The 22,254-nt window shown below is 51.9% G+C and overlaps 12 protein-coding genes across 12 annotated transcripts; 5 read left to right on the forward strand and 7 right to left on the reverse strand.

The window, feature by feature from the left end:
- The first annotated feature begins 44 nt into the window (after positions 1-44).
- ASPVEDRAFT_38672 (SET domain-containing protein) lies at positions 45-2,055 on the forward strand. Its single transcript, XM_040811751.1, has 6 exons — positions 45-223; positions 359-961; positions 1,057-1,114; positions 1,176-1,238; positions 1,298-1,409; positions 1,487-2,055. The coding sequence occupies exons 1-6, from the start codon at positions 89-91 to the stop codon at positions 1,818-1,820; spliced, it is 1,305 nt and encodes a 434-aa protein (XP_040664968.1). The 5' UTR covers positions 45-88; the 3' UTR covers positions 1,821-2,055.
- ASPVEDRAFT_26032 (uncharacterized protein) lies at positions 2,008-3,078 on the reverse strand (the record flags this gene model as incomplete). The annotated part of the gene is made up of 1 exon (XM_040809852.1): positions 2,008-3,078. The coding sequence occupies one exon, from the start codon at positions 3,076-3,078 to the stop codon at positions 2,008-2,010; it is 1,071 nt and encodes a 356-aa protein (XP_040664969.1).
- Positions 3,079-3,265: 187 nt separating this feature from the next.
- Positions 3,266-4,665, reverse strand: ASPVEDRAFT_38674 (uncharacterized protein). Its single transcript, XM_040811752.1, has one exon. The coding sequence runs from the start codon at positions 4,395-4,397 to the stop codon at positions 3,429-3,431; it is 969 nt and encodes a 322-aa protein (XP_040664970.1). The 5' UTR covers positions 4,398-4,665; the 3' UTR covers positions 3,266-3,428.
- Positions 4,666-4,678: 13 nt separating this feature from the next.
- Positions 4,679-6,759, reverse strand: ASPVEDRAFT_163034 (DHHC family palmitoyltransferase). The gene is made up of 2 exons (XM_040808609.1): positions 6,287-6,759; positions 4,679-6,221 (listed from the first exon to the last, which is right to left on the reverse strand). The coding sequence occupies exons 1-2, from the start codon at positions 6,483-6,485 to the stop codon at positions 4,846-4,848; spliced, it is 1,575 nt and encodes a 524-aa protein (XP_040664971.1). The 5' UTR covers positions 6,486-6,759; the 3' UTR covers positions 4,679-4,845.
- A 119-nt stretch (positions 6,760-6,878) lies between these two features.
- Positions 6,879-9,049, reverse strand: ASPVEDRAFT_506792 (rhomboid family membrane protein). Its single transcript, XM_040814347.1, has 2 exons — positions 8,362-9,049; positions 6,879-8,308 (listed from the first exon to the last, which is right to left on the reverse strand). The coding sequence occupies exons 1-2, from the start codon at positions 8,876-8,878 to the stop codon at positions 7,272-7,274; spliced, it is 1,554 nt and encodes a 517-aa protein (XP_040664972.1). The 5' UTR covers positions 8,879-9,049; the 3' UTR covers positions 6,879-7,271.
- Positions 9,050-10,247: 1,198 nt separating this feature from the next.
- ASPVEDRAFT_50737 (serine palmitoyltransferase small subunit family protein) lies at positions 10,248-10,697 on the reverse strand (the record flags this gene model as incomplete). Its single annotated transcript, XM_040814355.1, has 1 exon — positions 10,248-10,697. One exon carries the CDS (start codon positions 10,695-10,697, stop codon positions 10,248-10,250), a length of 450 nt encoding a protein of 149 aa, XP_040664973.1.
- Positions 10,698-11,011: 314 nt separating this feature from the next.
- On the forward strand, positions 11,012-11,844 carry ASPVEDRAFT_38678 (uncharacterized protein). Its single transcript, XM_040811753.1, has one exon. The coding sequence runs from the start codon at positions 11,359-11,361 to the stop codon at positions 11,791-11,793; it is 435 nt and encodes a 144-aa protein (XP_040664974.1). The 5' UTR covers positions 11,012-11,358; the 3' UTR covers positions 11,794-11,844.
- A 159-nt stretch (positions 11,845-12,003) lies between these two features.
- ASPVEDRAFT_80830 (putative C6 transcription factor) lies at positions 12,004-14,082 on the forward strand (the record flags this gene model as incomplete). Its single annotated transcript, XM_040816932.1, has 1 exon — positions 12,004-14,082. The coding sequence occupies one exon, from the start codon at positions 12,004-12,006 to the stop codon at positions 14,080-14,082; it is 2,079 nt and encodes a 692-aa protein (XP_040664975.1).
- Positions 14,083-14,385: 303 nt separating this feature from the next.
- ASPVEDRAFT_26038 (uncharacterized protein) lies at positions 14,386-15,651 on the forward strand (the record flags this gene model as incomplete). The annotated part of the gene is made up of 1 exon (XM_040809853.1): positions 14,386-15,651. One exon carries the CDS (start codon positions 14,386-14,388, stop codon positions 15,649-15,651), a length of 1,266 nt encoding a protein of 421 aa, XP_040664976.1.
- Positions 15,652-15,719: 68 nt separating this feature from the next.
- ASPVEDRAFT_38680 (polysaccharide lyase family 1 protein) lies at positions 15,720-17,671 on the reverse strand. The gene is made up of 5 exons (XM_040811754.1): positions 17,166-17,671; positions 16,971-17,114; positions 16,792-16,917; positions 16,412-16,742; positions 15,720-16,356 (listed from the first exon to the last, which is right to left on the reverse strand). The coding sequence occupies exons 1-5, from the start codon at positions 17,360-17,362 to the stop codon at positions 16,018-16,020; spliced, it is 1,137 nt and encodes a 378-aa protein (XP_040664977.1). The 5' UTR covers positions 17,363-17,671; the 3' UTR covers positions 15,720-16,017.
- Positions 17,672-17,858: 187 nt separating this feature from the next.
- On the reverse strand, positions 17,859-19,244 carry ASPVEDRAFT_38681 (B3/B4 domain-containing protein). Its single transcript, XM_040811755.1, has one exon. The coding sequence runs from the start codon at positions 18,926-18,928 to the stop codon at positions 18,164-18,166; it is 765 nt and encodes a 254-aa protein (XP_040664978.1). The 5' UTR covers positions 18,929-19,244; the 3' UTR covers positions 17,859-18,163.
- A 438-nt stretch (positions 19,245-19,682) lies between these two features.
- ASPVEDRAFT_69684 (uncharacterized protein) lies at positions 19,683-21,881 on the forward strand. Its single transcript, XM_040816031.1, has 2 exons — positions 19,683-20,656; positions 20,705-21,881. The coding sequence occupies exons 1-2, from the start codon at positions 19,715-19,717 to the stop codon at positions 21,800-21,802; spliced, it is 2,040 nt and encodes a 679-aa protein (XP_040664979.1). The 5' UTR covers positions 19,683-19,714; the 3' UTR covers positions 21,803-21,881.
- The last annotated feature ends 373 nt before the right edge of the window (positions 21,882-22,254 follow it).

Raw genomic sequence — 22,254 nt, forward strand, 5'->3', positions numbered from 1 at the left:
CTCACAACAGCGGATTGAAGCGAAGAAAGACAAGAATTTCCATTCTAATTCTGTTTTTGTATTACCTAGATAGACAAGGAAACCTACAATGAGCAACTCACCAGGAGAAGAACACGCCGCATTCACGCAATGGGCCGTGTCCCACGGAATCAAGATCAAGGGCATAGCTCCAGCCCAATTCCCCGGCCGGCGACTCGGCATGATCGCGACGCGCGATATAGAAGTGAGTAGTTCTGTCTTATGTCATTTTAATTATCATTTTGATTCTCGCTTTTGTAGCGGAATGGGCTGTGTGTTTCAATTTGTCGTCAGATGTATGGATGATTGGACATTTGTTGATCATCTAACACAAATCTAGGAAAATGAAATCATGCTCTCCATTCCCGTCTCTCTAATGCTCACACTCGACTCAATCCCGGAATCCTTTGTGTCCATGTTTCCAGAGGGGACATCCACCCAGGGGGTTCTGGCTGCATTTCTGACGCATGGGGATCCCAGGCTCCTGGCAGAGCTGGAGGCCTGGCGTAGTGTTTGGCCCGATTGGGAGGAGTTTGAGAGCAGCATGCCTATCTTTTGGCCGTCACGGTTACGGCGGTCGGATTCTTCTGTGGCGGAAAGAGAGTTAGATGGTGATAGTGTTTTTGGAGGCCCTATTTTTCTCCCACCGTCTATCTCAGGCCTATGGAATTCATTTGAGAAGTTGACCGGGCCAGAGAACCATAAGTACGAGACGAGGTACCAGAATATCCTTTCCCAACAGCAGAAACGACTGCAGAATGCATGGAAACAGGTTCTGTCCGTGTTCCCACAGACGAATTGGAAGGACTTCGTGTATAACTGGGCCATTATCAATTCGCGAAGCTTCTATTATGTTTCGCCTGGAATGGAAGAGCCTGAAGATTGGAATGATGCGCTTGGCATGGTTCCGTACGCGGATTATTTTAATCATGTTGACGATGCGGTATTGTTCTATTATTCAATTCCTCTCATTTCATCTCTTCTAGGAGTACAGGGGAGTTGATGAGTCCTGGTACTAATAATGCCCGAAAAAAATAGGCCTGCGATGTTACATTCAACGGGGAGGAGTATACTTTCAAAGCTACAAGACGATATGGTCCGTATATACGATTCCCCCGCTTGAGTCCCTATTTCACCACTAAACATGCGGATTACAGAAAAAGGCGAAGAGATATACATGAGCTACGGCTCACATTCGAATGATTTCTTACTCGTCGAATGTCAGTTCCCCTGCTGCTCCTTCCAACCCCCCGTGTAACAGAAGTTCATATGTATATAGACGGATTTTATCTCGACGACAACCCATCCGACGGAGTATATCTCGACGACATCATTCTCAAGGACCTTACGCCCCCCGAAAAAGACGAACTAGCTGGACAGGATTGTCTCGGGTGAGTACCTATATTTCCCTTGCATCCAACCCACCGTATAACTATATGAGATACACTTCTGAGACTATTTCGAATAGGAACTTTGAAATCACAGTATCCGGCGCGGACACGAATACTGTAGCTGCCGCGGGATTGAAATATATGGACCGGCAAGACTGGTTGGTGTATGTTGCGGGGGCTTCTGAGAAAGGGCTTGATGAAAGAAAAACTGCGGATATTATAAATGGTTGGATTGCAAAATACCTACGGGAATGCGAGGTGACGATCGATTGCCTCTCAGAGGGAACAAAACCCGGATCTACCGAGTCTGATGCCGAGAAAGAGAAACTCGATTCGATACTCGCTCGGTGGAAACAGATACAACAGCTCTGCGAGACTGCTGTAAATGCGGTCAACGCTATATCTCAATAGACTACGAATGTTTTCTGAAGAGTCTTGAACCAAGTTATGCTGACCTAGAAATGTGATTCCGTGTTGAAGAGGTATCAGACTAATAAGACAATAAAGCATAAAGCAATATGCATGGTGTAATACCAACAGAGACGAATGTTCATTAGGACAAGGACAAAGACAATTTTGTCCAACATAACTCATGCTTTTAATGATAACCCTTCGTTTTGTCCTCGCAGAATTCCCAAAACTGTCTCGCTTTCCCTGTTCCACCGACATCCTGGACTCTCATCGCATTTCTCAAGTGGGGAGCGACGGTGGTGTGGATGCGGCCCCAGGGAATCACATAGCATCCGTTATTCTCGAGGTTGATATCTGGCGACAGACCGGCGTACAATTCAGTAAGGGCAGCCTGGTTTGGGCTGTAGAGCAGCGGCCACCTGAAGATTTTCGACCATCTCGCATTTCTCAAGAGATTGGTATTGGCAGCACCCGGGTTCATTGCGACGCTGACAATGCCGTGTTCGTCCCCATACCGACGGGCGAATTCAGTCGACAGAAACCAGCTGCCTACCTTCGAATTCTGATAATTGCGGGCGTTATCCTGGGGGGCATTGCTGAGTTCCGTCATGACGATGCCATCGAGAGGTGAAGACAACTCAGCAACCTGGCTGCTCAGCCAGACCACTCTTACGGAGCCCAGGAAAGAAGGCCCATTCAGGACGACAGCTGCGTCGAGAAGAGGGATCATCATTTGCGTGAACAGAAAAGGACCGAGACAGTTTGTAGCAAGTTGAAGTTCAAATCCTTGCTTCGACAAGGCGCCCAAAGGCGGCTGAGCAACGCCGGCGTTGTTCCAGAGGACATCGAGTTTCGATTCCTTCGCCATGAACGTTTCGGCAGATTCTTTGATGGACTCCAGGTCATCAAGATTGAGAATAACATAGTCTATTTGACCATCACGCTCGCCGACAGCTGCCTGGATATCTTGGACAGCTTTTTTTGCCTTCTCATCTGTCCGCCCAGTGATATATACGGTGCCGCCTCTGGCGTATAGGATTTTGGCGAGCTCGAAGCCGATGCCTGAAGTACCACCGGTCACGAGGAATACTTTTCCTTTCTGAAAAGGGATATCCTTCCCAGTGAACGCTGGCGACGGAGGGAAGAATTGCGACAGCTGCGAACTCACTTTGTAGGTGGGCGATTGCAGGGTAGGCACTGCCAGGCTGGGCTTGCTGAACTGAACATCTTTCACGCGCCTGAGAAGAGAGGGCGCCATTTTGGACGTGGAGGGGTAAATATGATTGAGGGAAATTCAAGCAATCCACAGGAGTCAAGAGGAGAGAGAGCTTGGGCTGAAAGGGACGAGCATCGCAGGATATAACAGAGGATGCTCTTTCCGCGAGTCAAACAAACACTCAACTGCAGCAGCCACGGCTTGGCCAGTCGAGGAAGGAGACAAGGATCCGTCGTTCCTTCCTCTGGAAAGCTTTTGGTCCCTGTACCAAAGTATAGGGCTTCTGCTGAAAGACTGCTGGAATATATCAAGAAATATATTTTTAGCTATCCAGTTCAAACACTTATCAAACGCCCGCTATCTTATCCAAACCGATCATATCAAAACACAATCTAATCCTCGATATTGACAAACCGGCGCAGAATCATTAAAATCAGCGCGACCAGCACGCCGAATATAGCCCGGTCCAACCATGGACTATCCTGCGAGGCCACTTGCGCGGGCTGGCCAGATGTCCTCGTAGGGGTAGGTTGTTGCTGCCGCCGCGGGGCAGCTGGGGGTACAGATACCGGTGCTGGTGTATTCGCAGACACTGGTGCTTGAACCGTTGTCGACGAAGCTACGGCACTCGAGCCGGGCTCACTCGGCGCAGATGTACTCGTGCTCTTTTCTGTCGCGTCCGCTGTAGGTCCATCTGACGGCCTGTTCGTAGCAGCATTGGCTGCGCCATGAGAAGGCGCACCACCAGAGCCATTTTCACCATCCTTTGCCTCACCCTCACCCTTCTCCTTCCCAATCCCAATCCTCAATTCCTCTGGCACCCCCTCAGCATCTTCCTCCTTCTCAACGTCAACCCCCTGCTCAACACAGAACCCCCTCCACTCCCTCAGAACCTCCTCATTACTCTTCCCTCCACAAGCCTCACAACTCCACCCGCGACTCATCCCCGCCCACTGCCGTCTGATCTCATCACTCACCCCCTCCAGCCCTCCGACTTGACCTCTGGCATCACCCTCCATAAAGCTTCTAATCGCAAGCAACGCAGTTCTGATGCCCCACGCCGGCTGCCACGACTCTTCATGGTGCCCCGATATGCTCAGGCAGATCTCGCGGTTGACTTCGAAGCGGCCTGACGGGGTAAGGAAGCGGAAGGAGGGTGGGCGCAGCGGGTATGTAGGTGGGAGAACGATGCGACCGTGGTATATTCCTCCGGCGTAGGGAGATGGAGGTGGGGGGCCGGCGAGTGTGAAGTGCCAGTCGTAGAGGTTCTCGTCGGAGGTTGGGGCGGCGTGAAAGTGCGGGGAGGGCGAGGAGGAGAGCTCCGAGGCCTCTTTCATGAGCCGGCGGAGCGAGCGAGACATGTTGTCTTTCTTTCTTATTTGTACAGTCGGGATAGGGTTTATTGGGTTGGTATGTATTGGGCGGGTTTTATGGTGATCTCGTTTCCACTGACGTGCTGGTCGGTGGTCGTGAAGGCGAGATACAGCTTGTATGGGGGGTTGTTGTCGCTAAGTGGGATGACGGTTATAAGAGGGGTGCGGCAGTTCCAAGGCCAGCTAGGATAGCGCAAATTACAAAGAGAGGAAATAGAGCGACAGTTCGCGAAGAGAGATGGTTTGGAAGGAAGAAGGGAAATAAATGAGGGAGAGTTAATGCAAGCTGGCGGAATCGGATTGCGAATACCTCAATATGTGCCTGATATTTTAGGCACAAACAAATCTATGAACTGATTGATAACTCCGACTAGAACAATCCTATGGATACAGAAAAAAGTACAATTCCGGACGCCCGCTTACAACATACAAATACTTATTCCCAGTCCCGCCAGTCATCATCCCGTGAACCTGTATTCCCCGCTCCTTTGCCCTGGCTAGGTGTGAGGGTAAACCCCTCCTCATCAAGGTCATCTCCATAACTGCCTTCACCCGGCCGCGGCCGCGGAGACATTGGCGGGAGTGTCTTCATCGAGACTCCTGTAGTGGGCCGGTCCGGATCACTGGCACTAGCCAAATACTGGTCCGGTGTGCGTCCCTGCGGCTGTGGAATATCCGTGCCCAGCCAACTGCGACCATTGTTGATGTTTCGCAGGTAGAGATCCCGATCATGCTGTCGTTGTTCTTCAGCCGCTTGCTCGCGGCGCAGACGTACCCGCTCTTGCGCCTCTAGAAACTTCGGGCTTGGCTCCCAGTCCCACCCGTTCCCTGTTGTTGTGGGTTTAGGCAGTAGCCAATATAGAGGCCTGTCGCCGAAGAGATGCAGGAAATTCCGCTTCCAGCCCAGATCGAACGCGTTCGGCATCTTTTCGTTATCAAGTTCCGCTAGGTAGTCTTCGTACCGGTCGTGCTCGCGTTGTCGTTCTAGATCGGCGTATGAGCGGGATAGGGCTTGTTGCGCGGGTGTCATGTTCTCCGATCCAAGTGTTGACTCCTCGCCTTCTTCTGGGCGGGTCACGCCGGGTATAGCATTTGCGTGCGCATCCAGGATCCGGTTTCCGTATCCCTGCAGCCGACCGCCGAGACTGTCTTGGTTTTCGTCGCCATTCCGAGCATCACTGTTGCCAAGTAGGCTCTCGTAACGGTGGCGGTCCAGCGCTTTCCGCAGCGGCGAGACATACCGGGTTTTCTCTAGACATTCTATCGTAGTCATACCACGAACAGCAAGGCTGATATGCCAAGCCGTGAAACCCGTCAAAACCAACCCAATAATACCACCGAGAATAGACAGCAACACGACATTCACTGGGAGAATGCCATCCATATATTGAGTGTTATTGAACACCTCCGTCCAAATCCAGAGAGCCGACACACCAAAATCCACCCAGCAAAACAGCGACGTATAAATCAGAAAAAGGAGGAAGGCCTTGTAGTTGTGCAATCCGACACAGGTCGCCAGCCACGGGCAGTGATGGTCCATCTTCAATACGCAGCGTTTACACGTTGAGCAGTGATGCGCCCGGTCAGGTTTCGGGCACTGGCATTTCTTGCAGAACCGTGATCCTCCCGAGGAGTTCACAGTGAAGGATGTATACTCGGGCATCTCGGTGATCGGTAGCGCGCTGTACTGATGTCGGTCATTGCCGCGTGCGCTATTTCCAAGGGGCGAACCGGGATCGGTAAAGACGGCGGTCGTATAGGATATATTAAGGCCAAGGTAGAGGACGACTCCAAGGATCGAGGTTGGCAGTCCTACATCGATAAGACCCTGTCAGCATCCCGCTTATCATATACCCCAGGAGACCGTATTGACCTACCGATCCAGGGACTACTCGTAGGTTTCAAACCAACGCTAGCCTCGACATACACAGCCCATGTTGTCAAGCTATAGACGAATGCTAACGGGAAGTAAGTCGCGGCCATGCAACAGTATCGTTCGCAGCGCATAGCCCAAGCCCTGGGCCGGCGCTTCGGCCAGGACGGCGACGAGGGTTCCGACATGGCCAATGTGGCCATCACAGGTACAGAACTTCAACCGTCGTGTGGGTGGAAGGACAGAAAATGATGCGCGACGTGGTTATAAAGGGGGCAGGATCATTGCGTATGTTGCATTCGACGGTAGCGGTGCGGGGAGGATAGGCAGCGGCGAAAGACAGGCGTAAAAAGAGTGTCAACGGTTCGAAGGAATTATCGGTAAAACACGCGGCCTGAAGCCGAGAACGATAAAACAATATTGTACAGAAGCGAGATGGTCCGGAGAAGTCGAGGGGGAGCGCTGAGAAGGCTCGAGATGAGCTCACATTATTGAGAGGTCTTGGCCCATATCGTGATGATCCGGAATTACACCGCCACAGCCACGCGGCTGGGGCGCAGCTCATATTCTAGTCTCAGAGCACTACGTGTATCGTGTCCCACATCAAGAAAAAAAATACTGAGTGCTGCCTGAATATTGTTCGTGCATTGCCCCTTGCTTAAATTGGGACTACTATTTGTATATTGTTCATGATATAACAAGCATAGGAAATTCGCTGTTCCTGAACCCGCGAACAGCAAAACTGCCAATCCTTCTAACGCCCAATATATGGTATGGAGGTTCGTAATGCTAATGATATATGGTACTGGGCCGATTCACCCGGCTTCGTGAAATAAGGATTATGGTGGAAGAGGGGATAAAATGCGTAGGTATAAAATCAGAAAACATGCCACAACACTAATTGCCGGAATCGGTCTTGTTTACGGTGGTGGGGTTCAGATTTCCTTGTTCGCACCAGCCATTGACGGGCTATAAAGAAAGAATGATAGTTAGCGGAGTCCAGGCGGCCTAAAGAAAGTGCGGATACTCACCAGACAACTGAACCTGTAGCACCAGGAGCAATTTGAGCTCGGATACTTGTAAAAGTCCACGATGAGCAGGATGAAGCCAATGATAACGGCAACCAACGCGCCCAAGCGGACCAACCACCAGGCCCACCATAGAGGTTTCCGGCCGGCAAAAAAGCCCTTGGGGCTATATTTGCTGAAACCGCCAAAGTTCGAACCATTTGCCGCCTTGTTTGCGTCGGGGTTCGGATTTTCTGAGGCAACGCCGCCGCTCATGGCGACATAAGGACTGCGTGCCAGTCCAATACGTTCTCGTAGTGCATTCGGAGACCTCATAACGCACAATCCAAGTGCAAGCCCCATGGTAAATCCGCCAAGATGGGAAAAGTTGTCCAAACCCGGCAGCAGGCCTAGCACAAAGGAGACCGCAATACCGACAATCATAATAATAAACTCCACCCAAGGGCTCTCGCGATCCTTCCATCCGTAGAGAAGATCCAAGATGAAAAGCGCGAGAATTCCGAAAAGCGCACCGGAACAACCACTAGATGGTTCTCCCTGACCGGCGTAGTTGCCTCCAAGAACGAACCCCCAAATTCCGCTGGAGAAGTAAACCAACCCATATCGCCACCATCCTATCATCCGTTCCATATCCGCACCCATAGTCATTTGGACGAGGAGGTTGAAACCGATATGGATGAACCCACCGTGAAGGAACATTGGGATGATGAAACGGAACCACTGATTCGGGGCAGGCTTATCGTCGAGAGAACCGTTTGGTACTGGGTTCGGAACCCCGTCAAAACCGCATAGTTCGGAGAGTGTACAGGCTGCCACTTGACTTGTCGTATTCGGACAGGGGAAGAAGAACCCATTGGGATTGGTGTTGTTCTGAACATGAGGGACGTTCTTCATGCAAGGGGCATATCTGGCACCCATGTTGATTTGGACGTATGGCGATGGACCGATCATCGGGTTGAATTGCGGTTTCGTTTGGACTGGTGTCCCAGTAAGTTGGGCTATTAAGTTTGTTAGATCGAGCCCCTGTCTATACGTCCCGCAAACGACTTACCGGCTTTTACCAATTCGACGATAAACACAATAATTTGAGCGGCCGTTAAAATATAAGTAACAAATGCAATCTTCTTCTTGAAGAAGCCCTTCTTCTTTTTCTGCGGAGGATGCGTTTGCGTTTCCATCATGGCAGGGTCTGGCGCATAGTGAGTCGGTTGCTGCATCCAGGGCTGCTGGCCCGGAGAATGATTATCGTATGGAGTCTGGTTATCGTATGGATTTGCGGACTTGAGAGGGATATTCTCTGCGTATTGATCGTTGTCATGTATCCTTCCTCCAGCAACATATGCCCCGCTGTCCGAGCCGATAGACTGCTGACTGTAACGAAGGTGATGCGGATCGTGGAGGTCGTCCGGAGACTGGTAGTAAGGGGCGGCGTTGTGATTGTATCCCACGGGGCTGGGGCTCGGACGCGGTGAGGGCGAGACTCTGCTGAACGACTCGGAGGGCGGTCCGTGGTGGTCGTATGCCGGAGGGTTACTCTGCGCGCCGTTGTAGTAGCCTTGGGCGGCCATTGTGACGGGTCGCTCGCGGGCGCAAGGGATGGATTCGCTGGTCTGAGAACCGTGTCCGGTTAAACAAAGAAATCGCTCGGACTCTACCAGTTCAGGGACAAAGGTAAATACGAGGCCGGCGTGTTGCGGTTGGTGGGCAGACGCCTCAATCACTCAAAAAACAAGGGGCCTCAGCTGCCACTGGAATAAACAACTTCCGAGGCTGGAACGGGACCTGAACCAGACGAGCGAGAGACACCACGCGGAACAGTAGCGCGAGGGTGAAGTCGAGACAGGAGCCGGTGGCAACTAAATAAACGAGTGCCAGAGAGCGGAAAATAAAGCGAGAGATGGAGAGACAAGATGAAGCGGAGCAGCGAAAGAAAAAGAGAGCGTGGTCGCGCGGTCCGGCGGTTAGGCAGTCGTTTTGCGGGCCGCTATTTTTGGGATTTGGGGTGCCGATCCAGCGAGCTGCGTCAGCATCTTCGCTGGCAGGAGCTCCATAACTCCAGCCCTGCGTGCCGGTCTGAAGTGGGTTTTGGAGGCTCGGCTCTTGATCCTCGTCAATCTGGCAATCGACACGGCTGAGCATGTCGCGGACTCGTGGCTGGTGCTGTCATAGTTCATTTATTTTTATCGCCATTGTGGCTGAGGCTCGTACCCGCGGACGGCCTGATTCGATTTGGCTTGGCTAGCAACGTCAAATCGCGGATGAACTACGGAGGATGAAGGTCTACAGCCTGAAACGCGGTACTGTGTTCAATGGGAGGTTCGTATTTAACATTATGCATTATTGTACCTTATTCCACCTCTAACAATGGCCCCACAAATCCAATATGGCGGATCTGCACTATACATCGACAACCACTCGGGGATCCAATGTACACCGAGCAATCATCGTCGCAGCCGTCTTGGTTCAGCCGCTGAGTCCAAGGCACCGGGACATTAAACCCAAACAAAACAAATAGGAGGGCAGGTATCGAAAAAGACGGGAAGCTATGCTTCTCGGTGGGCGAGCAACTGCACCAAGAAGGCCGTTTGTGGACGCGTTATCTGTCATTATATTCGGGTAGTCGTTCTCGCGGAATAAACCAGTCCCTCAATCAAGTCATTATAGGGTGACGAGTTCGTTTTCGTCATCTAGGAAATTATAGGAAACACCAATTGCGCCAAACTCCAAATTGTAGGAAACGATAGTGGGGTACTGTGCAAGACGCGTCAGTTAGCAAGCGGGCCACCGATCACCCCTGGAGTCATATATAGATATATACCTTCCATGCTAAACCCCGAGGCCAGAAAAGATTGACCAAATACGGGGGGCGGAACAAAATGAATAGTCAAAATTGGCGATGGGTGTCACGGTAAGCGCGCAATTATGCAGACGCCCCGCTCATGACAATGCTCTCTCGGAAGTAAACGGCGGTATTGAAGTTGCGTGTGTATCCAAAATTCCCAAGGCAGCTCCCATCTCTTCACCGCTCTGGCCGGTCAACAACCAGACGAGACGAGACAGCTTCTGGTAAAGCAAGCCGGGGAAGTAGACCAGCGAAGCCCAGAGCAGGAGACTGAGAAAAACAAAAACAAACGTGTTTGCGACAAGCTTTTCTGCTGGTGTCATGACATAGAGGCCGAAGGTAACCTCGTACCGATAGTACTCTAGTCGTACGCGGTCCGTGGCGCGCTGAAGGATATTGCGGCGCCTCTTGCGCATGGTATGGGTGCTGGCGGGACATGTCGCCGTAGCCATGGTGGAGGAGTACTTGTTTATAAGCTCATCGACAGCGACAGTGCCATGGGAGGAGATGTGGTTGGAGGTTGCGGGCGTGTAGAACGACTGCATTTCGGTTGCCATTTCCGCGTTGAGAAAGGGTGTTGGCAGCTCTGGAAGCTGGTCGCACCTCCCGATTACTACTTGTTTTTTGTGTATTCTCTCCCTTCCCCTCACTTGAATTGAGGGGATTAATTTGCAGCCGACGACGAGTATTCTCCCAACCCCTAGATCTCAGCGTGGTCGGATATCAAGCAGTCGGGGCGCGACGGATTATTCGCCAGATGGGACTCAAGCAGCGAGAGATGGGATGCGCGATCCGATTCTTAGGTGTTGTTAGAACCGGATGGTATTCTAAGGTTCAAAACTTCTGGAGACGACCAGGNGGACAGCAGCTGCGAGCAGTCAGGAAACGAGCCGGAGCAGCCGGATAGCCCGGATAGATCGATCAATAGTCGGTCAGGGAGTAGAGGCGCAACGGCTTGAGACTAACTAGCTCACAGACACTGCGTACAGAGGGGTCTAATATACAAGGAACGCCGGCGGTGCAACTAAAGAAGAGGAGAAAGGGATGGGCGAGAAAGGGAGTGGAGGTGGAGGGTGAGATGGGAGGGAGGGCGGAAAATCGGTAGGGCGCGGATGGAGGAAAGCGCCTCGTGAAAATCAAGCATATGCCGGATCGAGGGGAGGATTTGCTATTCATGGTATAGTCGCAAGAACGAACGCCTTGACGATGGAGCCAGGGCGAAAAAACTCTCCGCTTGGGCCAAACTTGCTTGATTTCTCGAGTCATCATTTCACATCCAACAAGGACCGGCCCTGGCACCGTCCAATCAGTGGCCATAAACAGAGTCGGCTCAACCGGCAACTCCCGCAGCTTCAAGGATGGTTGCAAGAGTTCCCACAACTACCCAGAGAGGTAGTCATCCTGAATGCGCAGTTGAGAGCTTGGGTCTCAGTTGACAGGGGGCAGTGCTTGCAGTCCCTGATTGTGGCCCTCGTGGCATGGCCGTTGTTACCGTGGGGAGCCGAACATCCAGGTACAAGCTTGGGCATTGGGAGGTTGCAACCGATTCAGTCCAGCATAACATTTCTAAGGAAAGTGGATCATCGCAGCCAAACGAACAAAAATTCGGGTGGCTTGGCTCTTCAGCCTTGCCTCGCTTGACATCCCTGCCATCAGCACGGCCGAATCACCTGATCGCCTCGCGTGCCTGAGTCAGAGCGGCTGAACTTTGAATTTACGACTGCGTAGACCACCTCTCCTATACGGTGTATGCCAACGGAGGAAATCCCTGCTCGGTATGATTAAATGTTTTGACCATTGGAGCTACGAGGCTCCCCGGTCTTCATGATCGGCAGTTCGGCACGAACACCCATGGCTGCTGCTAATGGGCCAGAACACAGTGGGCTCGCTCCCATTGCCCCGGCACCCACTGCCCAGCCTGGACCGGATCGCGGCAACTCGCCCATTTCATCGGACCCAATGCCAAGTGCCTGCCAGACCTGCGCGAAGCGAAAGGTCAAATGCGATAAGACCGTCCCTATTTGTGCTAGGTGTTGGAAAAGCGGGCGAGAGTGTGTTTACCAAGAACCAAATTCGCGTCATCGCAAACGAAAACTCAGTATCGATACGCTTGAAAAACTCGGAAGGCTCGATCGATATGAGCGCCTTCTGAGGCAGCATGGATTACTGGATGCCGAGACATCGACGTCGGCCAAGGAGACGCGGTCTGTGCCCTTCGTGGAACCCGGAAACTCGAGAACGGGTAAGCTTTTCACCCGCCAGGGAAAGTCGAGATATATCGACAGTCATTTCTGGTACAGCCTGGACGAGGATGAAATGCAACACATGTCCGACGAAGAAGATGATGAAACGCTCCGAGGTGGCACCGGTATCCCTAGATCTGTAGTACTGGACCCTTTGACCGCCGCAGCGTTCATGGCCCCGGGTCAAAGCCTTCTTCAGCATCATCCAAACCACAAGGATGCCATGGTGTTGTGGAAAATATACACGGAAAATGTAGAACCCATATGCAAGGTCCTCCACATCCCTTCAATCACCAAGATGGTTGAATCTGTGTCGCAGAGTCCTGAAACGGCGTCAAAACCGGATGAGTGCTTACTATTCGCGATTTACTATGTCGCTGTATTTTCAATAACAGACGAGGAGTGTACCGATCAGTTTCGACAAACGCGTTCTACCCTGATGCAGCGATATCACTTGGCTGCGCGACAAGCTCTCGTGAATGCATCTTTCCTAAAGACAACCGAGATGGCTGTCCTTCAAGCTTATTATCTCTTCCTTTTATCTAGTCGCCATCTGTACGACCCGCATACTTATTATATTCTGACAGGGGTCGCGGTTCGCATAGCGCAACGCATGGGGCTACACCAAGATGGAGACAAACTGGAATTGCCTCCATTCGAAGTTGAAATGAGACGACGGCTTTTCTACCAGATTTTCCCGCTTGACGGTAGAGCAAGCCAGTCTGCAGGAACCGCCATGATGACACTGCCCGAGTCTTGGGATACCAAGCCTCCCCTCAACATCAATGATGATCAAATTTGGCCAGGAATGACCGGCAAACCAGTCGAGCAGAACGGTGCGACAGAGATGATATTCTGCTTGTCACGCGCATGCCTTGGGCAAAAGCTGGCTAGGGCTGGAACTCCCATCAACGGCGGTGCTCCTCTTGGCTTTCCGGATCACCACGAAGCGGAGAAAGTTATCAGTGAGGCGGAAAGCGAAGTAGAGGAGAAGTTTATCCGCTACTGCGATATCGTACACCCCCTCCATTACCTCACCATTGGCCTTGCTCGGTCGGGAATCACTGCCTTGCGCCTCAAAATCCGGCTCCCAAAAATTAGGAACCAGACTGCCACTGACGCAGAACGGAAAGAAATGTTTCAGCTTGCGCAGAAGACTCTGGATACTGATGCGACTGTCCATTCTCACATCGGAATTAGCAGGTATCAATGGCACGTCAGACCGTTCTTTTTGTGGGGAACGCGCGACTCGTTTGTTTTCATCCTGACCATGCTATCAAACAGGCGCGACCTGCTTTCGCCTGTGGAAGTTGAAACTGCCTGGAAGAGTGTAGCACAGCTATACCGAAACCATGACGAGTTGTTTGAAAGTAAACAGGCGCTGTATGTGACGCTCCAACGCCTTGCGCTCAAGGCGTGGGACTCCTACCAGCTGGACAGTGGTGTTTCAGAGCCAGCCTTCATTGCCACTTTAAGGAATTTGCGAGGGGCGAAGGAAAATAAACAGGCAGAGCGTCAGGAAAGTCATTGCGCGACATCATTGCTAGGGCCTAAGGGTGGCACAAATATCTTTACCGGTCTGCTGGAACAACCCAGTTCGGGAATAGACAGCGATCTAGATTTTGATGTTGACGACTGGGTGTTCTGGGACCAATTGATGCAGGACCAACTGGCACAAGCAACCTAGTAACCACTTCGCCCTGGGGTGTACCTCACACCAGTGCCGGACCGTTGAGCCCAGGCTGGACTTCGTTTCTGCTATTGGTCTGTTGCTCGGGTCTTGGCGACCGAGCATCGGGATCAGCAAGTCCGGCTTGAACGCCTTGCCCAATCACAAACCACAGAGCATCGGGCCCAACAATGCGAAGCCTGGCGCTCGCCCACTGCCATACTGGTATATTATATTGATCCGGGAGCTCGTTCTCTGAGACAACGTTACTGGAATTTCTGTCTTCATTAATATTTCTCTCGGACCGTCAGCATAATCAGCATGTCAAACTTGAGCGTTCTCGTCGTGGGGGCATCCGTCGCAGGCCCAACGACAGCTTACTGGCTCGCCAAAGCCGGCGCAAAGGTCACAATCATCGAGAGATTTCCACAGATGCGCTCAAGCGGCCAGAATGTTGATATTCGGACATCTGGTGTCTCTGTAATGCGGAATATGCCCGGGATGGAAGAGGCAGTACGAGCAAATACCCTTCCTGTCAAGGGCATCAGCCTCGTCCGCGAGAATGGCAGGCCCTACGGAACCATCAGACCTACGGGGGATGCTAATCAACAGTCCCTCATCTCCGAGTATGAGATCCTCCGTGGTGATCTAGCACGCATTCTCTTCAACCTTACAAAGAACCACAAGAACATCGAGTATGTTTTCGGTGAACAAGTTTCCTCTCTACAGCAAAATGAACAGAGTAACGGGCCTGTTTCGGTCGAATTCATGAACGGATATCCTGCTACGGAATACGATCTAGTTATCGCCTGTGATGGCGCTACATCGCGAACTCGTGCCATGGGCCTTGGTTGTGGTACCCGGGACTATATACACTCACTCAACTCGTGGGTAGTCTTCTTCTCCATAAAGAAGGACTTACTCAATGGGGGCCAAATAGGAGAGGCATACAGTACCCCCGGCGGCCGCTTCATTTGCATGGGATCCGACCCTTTTGGCATAACCCGCGTTGCGATGATGGGCATCAATCCACGAAACGCCCACGACGCCGCCAAACCATTCCGTGAAGCCAAAAAACTAGGCACCAATGCCCTCAAAGAATACGTGGCGCAGTACTTCCATGGAGCGGGCTGGAAATGCGACGAGGTCATAAAGGGTATGCTGGACGCCGATGACTTTTACGGGAGCGAGATGGTCCAGGTCAAGCCGCCGATTCTGCATAAGGGACGGTTCGTGCTGGTTGGTGATGCCGGCTACGCATCCGGTCCCACTGGGACGGGCACCAGTCTCGCCCTTACCGGTGCGTACATATTAGCTGGTGAGATCCGCAAGCATCGGGGAAATGTACTAGCAGCTCTGAGGGGCTACGAGGAGCAGATGCGGCCTTTTGTTAATGAGATGCAAAAGATTCCGGCTTTTATACCTGGGATACTGGCGCCTCAGACGGCCTGGGGGTTGTGGCTCCGAAATGCTATTTTTGCGTTTATATGCTGGAGCGGGATACCAACTCTTCTTCAAAAATTCTTCGGCGCGTCGTCTGCTCATTCGGATGACTATGAAATACCGGAATACGAATGGGAAGATTAAGTGTTCTATTACATTCTTATCCATGTACAAATATATTAACCTAAACCATCTCCTACTCTATCTATTGATTGCCGAAGCTGCCTACTACGACCTACAAATAGTAGGTACCAGTATACTTAAATTGGAAAGAGCGATAATAGGTTGCTCCTTCCTGTTGAGTTACTAATTGCGTTTGTAGGGTGGCTTGAGGGAAGGTGCGATGGAAGGCTGTCCAGGGTTGGAAGGAGCGACCTGACTTTCTTCATTGCACTTTCTCTGAAAAGAGAAGCTTAATTTAGGGTTTAGGAAGGGTCGGTGAACGTCAGTCCAGCTCCTGCCCGTTGACGCACCGATATATGACATGCATTGGAACTAATCGAATATACCTTACAATTTCCCCTGCCCAGCATTCGACGGGACACTGCTCTGCGCAACAGTATAAGCCTCTGCACTGGCAATGTTCTTTCCCTGGAAATTAACCAAAAAGCCCGTATCCGCCTGGCTGAATGTGCCGGAGCTGCCGAATCCGTTGACTTGGCATGTATGGCCCAGGTACGTTGAGCAGACTTGGTTCGTGTTCGAGTTGGGCGAGGTGAAGAGCTGCCCGCTGATGGGGGATTCTACGACGGTGGGGATGTTTTGGAAGACGTTGCCTTCTGCGAGGACGTAGCCGCCGGCGTCGATCTCGAATGCGTGCCCGGAGGAGTCGTACCAGTAGTTGTTTACCTGGGGGGTTTACATGTTAGTATGAATGGGAAAGGAAAGAAGAAGAGGTGCTTACTGCGTGAAGAAGGGTGTTTGCGGCGACTTTAGGGCTACGGCCACTCATGTGGTAGATGTAGTTCCCCTTTAGAGTGACAAGGTCGTTGGAGCCGTCTAGGTAGATGCCCCAGTAGTGGTACCCATCGCAGGTGGCCGAGTATGAGCTCACGCCATCGAAGTAGGAATTGGACACCGTCACTCTGTTCGAGGCGCTTGTTCCCAGGACGAGATGCTGGCGGCCAATGCGCGCGGTCGTAACGTGGTCGATCCAGACCATGTCGGCGTCGTTGAGGGTGATTGCGTCGCCGCCCCAGACGTACTTGGGGTTGAGGTCTGTGATTGCAACGTTTCTGGGTTGGGTTAGTTATGGTAAGATGGGTATGGGATTAGGTGGCATACTGGATGATGACATTGCTTGCACCACTCACAATCCGGAGGCCTTTCCCCTTGATCACACCGCTGGAGCCCTCGCCTACTAGGCTTTTGTTGGACTTGACGGTGATGCCCAGGACTCCGGCATTGTCGCTGTCAATTGCCCGCTTAGCATATATCCCTGCAGCATAATGGGGATGACTTACTAGCTAACAGAAGCAGACGGGGCATCTGGCTGGTAATTTGTACACCAGTCATTCTTGTTGATCGCAAGCTGACAAGCAGACCCAGTGCCCCACGGAGCGCATCCATTTTCCGTTGTAGTGCCTTCAGTGCCAGTGAAGTCGAATCTGGACTCGGTTAGCTGTTATACAGGACAAGGTACCAGTTTGAAGACATACGTCTTGGTCAAGATAATGACCCGCGCTGAGCTGTCCCCCAAGTACGAAACCAACTCAGCAGTAGTCTCTGGATAGACTGGAGTCGCACTCCCGCCACCAGTCACACCCTTCGCGAAGCCCTCTGCTGCCCCTGTAACCCCAGCCGCGCTGGTACTGGTGACAGCAGCTGCTAGCAGAATGAATGGATGAAGCCTCATCTTGAGTAATTCCTCTCTTGGCAACAAGTAGGAAAATATGGCGATACCGTATTAACTTGCAGGACGGACAGGCCTTTTTATAAATGCCCTCCATAACATCCATATCCAATACGGACAACATCCCCGAATCCGCTCGCCCGGTGGCGCCCGCCGTCACTACAGCATGGGCTTGGACAATATAGATATATTAAGAGCACTGTTGTTGGTAGTCCCCACGGCCCACTTCTCTCGCGGTTTATATAACACACTCGGTCTAGCCTCGGCCCCGTCGCCTTGATTGGTGCGCCGGAGAAACATCGCATCATCCTTGCTTGAATCCACCGGAGATTGGGCTGAAGAATGTTGGCCCACCTGTCTGGATAGGTGGATATGCTTAATCCCGGTAGTTAGGCTGCAGGATTTGTGCAAAGTGATTGAAGCCATCACATGCGTTTCGCAGGCAAGCCTTGACAGCCGGCTGGGCGGAGTCTTGCAGAGAGTCTTAGTTTTCCCTACCATACACGCATGGCCTTCTCCGCATTTCTCGCTGGAATGTGCATGACGCTTGTAACAAGCAGTCGAAGTACTTATAATTTTAAATTGAGCGGGGGACGCGATAGTACAAATGAAATGCGCACAGCCACTTTTGCCCTGTCTAAGGAAATGGATTATCCTTGCATCTGGGTGCCGAAGATCGTCGTCATTAAAGATTGTTTCTGAACTAGGGCTAAGCTACTCGATGCTAAGCCTACGATCTGCGCTGCTTCTAACCACTTCTCGTCCCACCCAGCGCCCTCAATAATAACTTTCTTCCATATAAAATCAAAGCTTCACCTCGTCGCCTAACCCTGAAGCACCAAGAATTCGATATTCCGCCTGCACCTCCGTAGAAAGACCCTTGAGCGCAGCCGCCAGCTCCTCAGCAGCCTTCACCAACCTATCATCCCCAAGCGGCTCCAACGCATCCAAAATAAACAACACACGACGACTATCATCCGTCAATGCCGTCCGTGGACCCTGTCTCCAATTCCACCTCCGACAAGTAACCCCCTTCCCATCACACCAAATCGGCTCCCCGGGCGCCGCGCACTCAGTCTGCGGCTCACCCCCAGAGAACGTCTGAAACGGTTCATCGCCAGCCGCACGAATGAGAAAAGGCGCCCCCTCGTACTTATCCAGATCCTCGCCGCCTAGCGGGATCTGGTGCTTCACTGATATCGCGTTGTAGATGTCCGTCAGCCGGTTCACGCGCGGAAGACCACCCGCTCCTCCTGCTCCTGCGCCTGCTGTCACGACACGCCGGGATAGTGCTTCCAGACTGTTTCTTGTTTTGTTGGGTTTGGTGCCGAAGGATTTGTATGCTTCGCGCCATGCGGCGATGTGTGGGAAGTCGGGTATGGGGTGCTGCGTGAGGAGCTCACGTACGTGATTTTCGGCTTCGCGGAGAAGGGTTTCGCTGGCGGTGTCGCTGGGGCCTGGGGGGATCCCGTCCACTACTAGGAGCAGGGCGCGGTAGTCGGGTCGGAGTTGGAAGATTTCTGGTGCTATGCGTGCAGCCTTGAGGATCTGGGCGGACTCAGTGGCCATTGTTAACGTGGAAGTAAAAAGTCAAAAAAAAAGAAGAGGAAGACAGGAGTGAGTATAGGACTATAAAATTAATCTTGAGACTTGAAAGGCGGATGGGCAGTGCAGATTTCGTCTTATAGAGAAGCCCTAGTTTTATACTCTATACTGGTGGTTCAGTGGCGGACCCACTCCCGTGAACTTCCTAACGCAGAATGGCTCTGCACATGGTCGCCACGCTGGAATTGAACAGAGCACATACTTTCTGTGAACATAATGAGTTCCCGATTTCGGGTAAATTTAGTCATATTATTGAATTCTGATCCCTGCTATTATAAACTCAAGCCAAGCATGGGATCATCAGGGTCCTCGTCACGTGGCAAAGTATGGATATGAGACCCGCATCATACTTGGCTTTTCGTAAATGCCATGAGATGGTAGACACAAGTGGTTTAATTGAATACGATGGTATACATTATATATCTGAGGGAAGAAAATTGTATTTAATAGTCCACATAGCCGGACGACGCGTGAACACAACAGTCGAGCGAACTACGTAGCTTTGGTGTGAATTACTGGCTCAAGGAGCAGCATTGAGTTATATTCTATAGAGAGCCTGGTATTACTCTGAGTACATCGTATGTTTCGCATATCTCAGTGTGTTGTGTACAGAGTAGAGTGTTCTGTACCTGTGATGTCATGATGCCCCGCAACAACCGCCAAGACCGATGAGCTGACGCAGCTCCTACGACCAGACCCTTCATCCTCCCCTCCTCTCCCCGCGTTGGCAATCTTTTCGTCTCATATCCCATGTCGTCCATCAATCAGTCAATCCCAATGTCCGAAGAAGACCCCCTCATCCAGGCCCTCCCCCCGGCCACCGACTACCTTACCTACCTCACTCTGCTCGAGTATCAGTTGACCCCCGCACGACTGCCTCTCCTCCACAAGCTCCTGCAAGATGAGGTTCTTACGACGAATATCGGCTGGGACCTGGTCAAGATCCTCCTTCCTATGCTTCCAGAGTCCCAGGAGTGTTTGAAAGATGTTGCGCGGCTTGGGAATCCCAGAGAAGTCATCTTGCGCGTATCCGACGCTCTCATGCATCTACACCCCGCAGAAGAAGACGACGACGACGAGGACGCAGACAAGCAAATGGAGAAGCAGCTCCAGGGCGTTAACCTCAGCAGCAGCAGTAAAAATGCAGCGACAGGGAGCGTTCCTCTCCACGTTACCAAATTCAACACGCTCGTTGCGATGCTCTCGACCCTCCACTCGCGAATCCAGACCAAGTCACCCAGCCGATTCCTTGCAACGTCCCTCCAGGCAGCGCTAGAGGCATACACTTCAATGCCAACGAATGAGACCACCATCGCCCTTCTAGAATTCCTCAGAGACGTATCTCCCACGAAGCGACCCCCGCCACCCCCAAGGCAGGCCAGCGATTCGACGGTGCTGCGCGTCGCCGAAGCATCGGCCCCGGATCCTGAAGCGGAGGTCACAACCCCTAGCCCAGCTCTCGACGCAGAAGGTGCATTGATTAGGAGGTTTCTACAATTCGGGTTGATTGAGCTTCTCAAGTCCTATCTCCTGAGTTGTTCTGGTGCCATGGACCCTGGGATGTCCTGGGGTATTAGGCTGCAGGAGAAGCTACACCCGGAAACGCGCATGCCTGGTTCTGGATCACCTACCAATGTCTATGTGGAGAATAAGCAATTGGGGGAGAGGGATAGTATCATTGCCAAGATTACTGTATGCTTTCTTTCGTTCTCTGACAACGCCATGTACTGACTCGAATAGGCACTTTCCCAAGATTTTGGCCTGACCGATGCAGAGCTCTTGAAGATTGTCACACAACCACCAGAGGCGCAACCCCCACCGCTAGACTTTGAAGAACACCCGAAGAAGGCAGAAGAAATTCCCCTTGAAAGGCACGCAGCCGTACTATTATTGGCTGCCCGGGCAGCAGTCGCCCAGCTGTTCTCGTCTGGAACCATTCCTCCGATCAAGGTTTACCCCGACCTAGCCCGTGTTTTGGATAACTTTGTTGGGAATTTTGGTACTCTGGATGAGGTTGCCTTCGAGCAACCGGAGGTGCTCCTTGACTCGCTCCTCGCTCTCGCCGTCCTATCCCTGAAAGGCCCGATACCAGCACCGTCAGATGAGAACGGGTTTAGAGACTTTGTCATTTCGCTGACAGCGTGTACCGTTCGCCAAACCTACAGTTCAGTACGAAGGCTCCCAGAAACTGTGATCCACGCCAACCCGTCTCAAATATCCCGCTTCAAGGTCATCCGCAAGGTGCTAGAGGACGATCACTATAGAACGATCAAGGATAGGGCAATTGACTGGCTCAAGCACGAGATCCTAGAGGCAGCCAAAGAAACTTCGGCCTCTGGGTCAATATTCTCCAACCCTCATTACTTCTCCGTCGCCTTCCCCCTTATCTTCGCCTCTCCCTCTCGGGATATAGATGTATCCTCTGACCTCGTGACATCCTGGGTCAAATTCACGCAATCACTCAGCCCATCGATCCACTCCGCCCTCAACCTCTACTATATCCTCATATCATCCAAACAGCTCCGCAGTCAACTACAACTAGAAAAGACCTACGCCTACTTCCGCAGCCGATTCCTCGACCCCGTCAAATCAATCTGCAGCACCTTCAAAGCCGACCTCGCTAAAAACGGTGGCGACGGCAAAATCGAAGCCTCAGTGGGCGAGGATGCAGTCAAGATAGGAACAGCTCGGTCTGTGAATTTGATTCTACATATCGTGGAACAAGTCGAAGACGCAGTGAGCGAAGCCTTTGTGGTGGGAGACGCGGAGTTGCAGGAGCCCAGCGCTGATGACATTGCACGCGTGGATACCATCCGGAAGGAGACAGCTGTCGAGTAACTGAAAACTTCCCTTGTATATAAATCATGTTTTTAACAATCGTATATGTATGACTGAAATGAATTTATGAACTACACTGTTCGGTTTGGGAGTTACCTAGACTGGGTAATCCAAAAGCCCCAACGTAGCCTGATCGGTTGGTATCACGACCCAGTTCCTCGAACCCGCCTTCGTCATACAAACTGGGCCGCCCCGGAATGACAACTGTGCACTCGGTCGTTTGTCCATGATCCCGCTGTACAACTAGGGTCGATGGGTCCTTAAAGACCGAGTATGTGAATAATCCCTTCCCTTCTTACAGCACCATGAGCCCGACCCATCCAGATAACCGGGTCAACAGATGCATATATAAGCCACGATGATTCACTGAGCTGAAGTCCAGCTGATTTTTTTAACTTATCATAAAGAGGCGAGGTTTCCAGGCCAGTATCCACGTGGGATCACTAGTCAAT

This window comes from Aspergillus versicolor, assembly GCF_001890125.1.
Source record: "Aspergillus versicolor CBS 583.65 unplaced genomic scaffold ASPVEscaffold_2, whole genome shotgun sequence".
In the NCBI taxonomy this organism is placed as follows: domain Eukaryota; kingdom Fungi; phylum Ascomycota; class Eurotiomycetes; order Eurotiales; family Aspergillaceae; genus Aspergillus; species Aspergillus versicolor.

What these genes read in the sequence shown, in the direction of transcription:
- ASPVEDRAFT_38672 (XM_040811751.1), top strand. Translation starts at nt 89, where the DNA reads ATGAGCAACTCACCAGGAGAAGAACACGCCGCATTCACGCAATGGGCC. An exon ending in TTAATCATGTTGACGATGCG is followed by an intron (nt 962 to 1,056) that starts GTATTGTTCTAT and finishes CGAAAAAAATAG; the next exon opens with GCCTGCGATGTTACATTCAA. An exon ending in CAAAGCTACAAGACGATATG is followed by an intron (nt 1,115 to 1,175) that starts GTCCGTATATAC and finishes TGCGGATTACAG; the next exon opens with AAAAAGGCGAAGAGATATAC.
- ASPVEDRAFT_38674 (XM_040811752.1), bottom strand. Translation starts at nt 4,397, where the DNA reads ATGTCTCGCTCGCTCCGCCGGCTCATGAAAGAGGCCTCGGAGCTCTCC.
- ASPVEDRAFT_163034 (XM_040808609.1), bottom strand. Translation starts at nt 6,485, where the DNA reads ATGGCCACATTGGCCATGTCGGAACCCTCGTCGCCGTCCTGGCCGAAG. An exon ending in TACGAGTAGTCCCTGGATCG is followed by an intron (nt 6,222 to 6,286) that starts GTAGGTCAATAC and finishes TTATCGATGTAG; the next exon opens with GACTGCCAACCTCGATCCTT.
- ASPVEDRAFT_506792 (XM_040814347.1), bottom strand. Translation starts at nt 8,878, where the DNA reads ATGGCCGCCCAAGGCTACTACAACGGCGCGCAGAGTAACCCTCCGGCA. An exon ending in CGTCGAATTGGTAAAAGCCG is followed by an intron (nt 8,309 to 8,361) that starts GTAAGTCGTTTG and finishes CAAACTTAATAG; the next exon opens with CCCAACTTACTGGGACACCA.
- ASPVEDRAFT_38678 (XM_040811753.1), top strand. Translation starts at nt 11,359, where the DNA reads ATGGAGCCAGGGCGAAAAAACTCTCCGCTTGGGCCAAACTTGCTTGAT.
- ASPVEDRAFT_38680 (XM_040811754.1), bottom strand. Translation starts at nt 17,362, where the DNA reads ATGAGGCTTCATCCATTCATTCTGCTAGCAGCTGCTGTCACCAGTACC. An exon ending in GCAAGCAATGTCATCATCCA is followed by an intron (nt 16,743 to 16,791) that starts GTATGCCACCTA and finishes AACCCAACCCAG; the next exon opens with AAACGTTGCAATCACAGACC. An exon ending in CAAACACCCTTCTTCACGCA is followed by an intron (nt 16,357 to 16,411) that starts GTAAGCACCTCT and finishes TAAACCCCCCAG; the next exon opens with GTAAACAACTACTGGTACGA.
- ASPVEDRAFT_38681 (XM_040811755.1), bottom strand. Translation starts at nt 18,928, where the DNA reads ATGGCCACTGAGTCCGCCCAGATCCTCAAGGCTGCACGCATAGCACCA.
- ASPVEDRAFT_69684 (XM_040816031.1), top strand. Translation starts at nt 19,715, where the DNA reads ATGTCGTCCATCAATCAGTCAATCCCAATGTCCGAAGAAGACCCCCTC. An exon ending in GTATCATTGCCAAGATTACT is followed by an intron (nt 20,657 to 20,704) that starts GTATGCTTTCTT and finishes TGACTCGAATAG; the next exon opens with GCACTTTCCCAAGATTTTGG.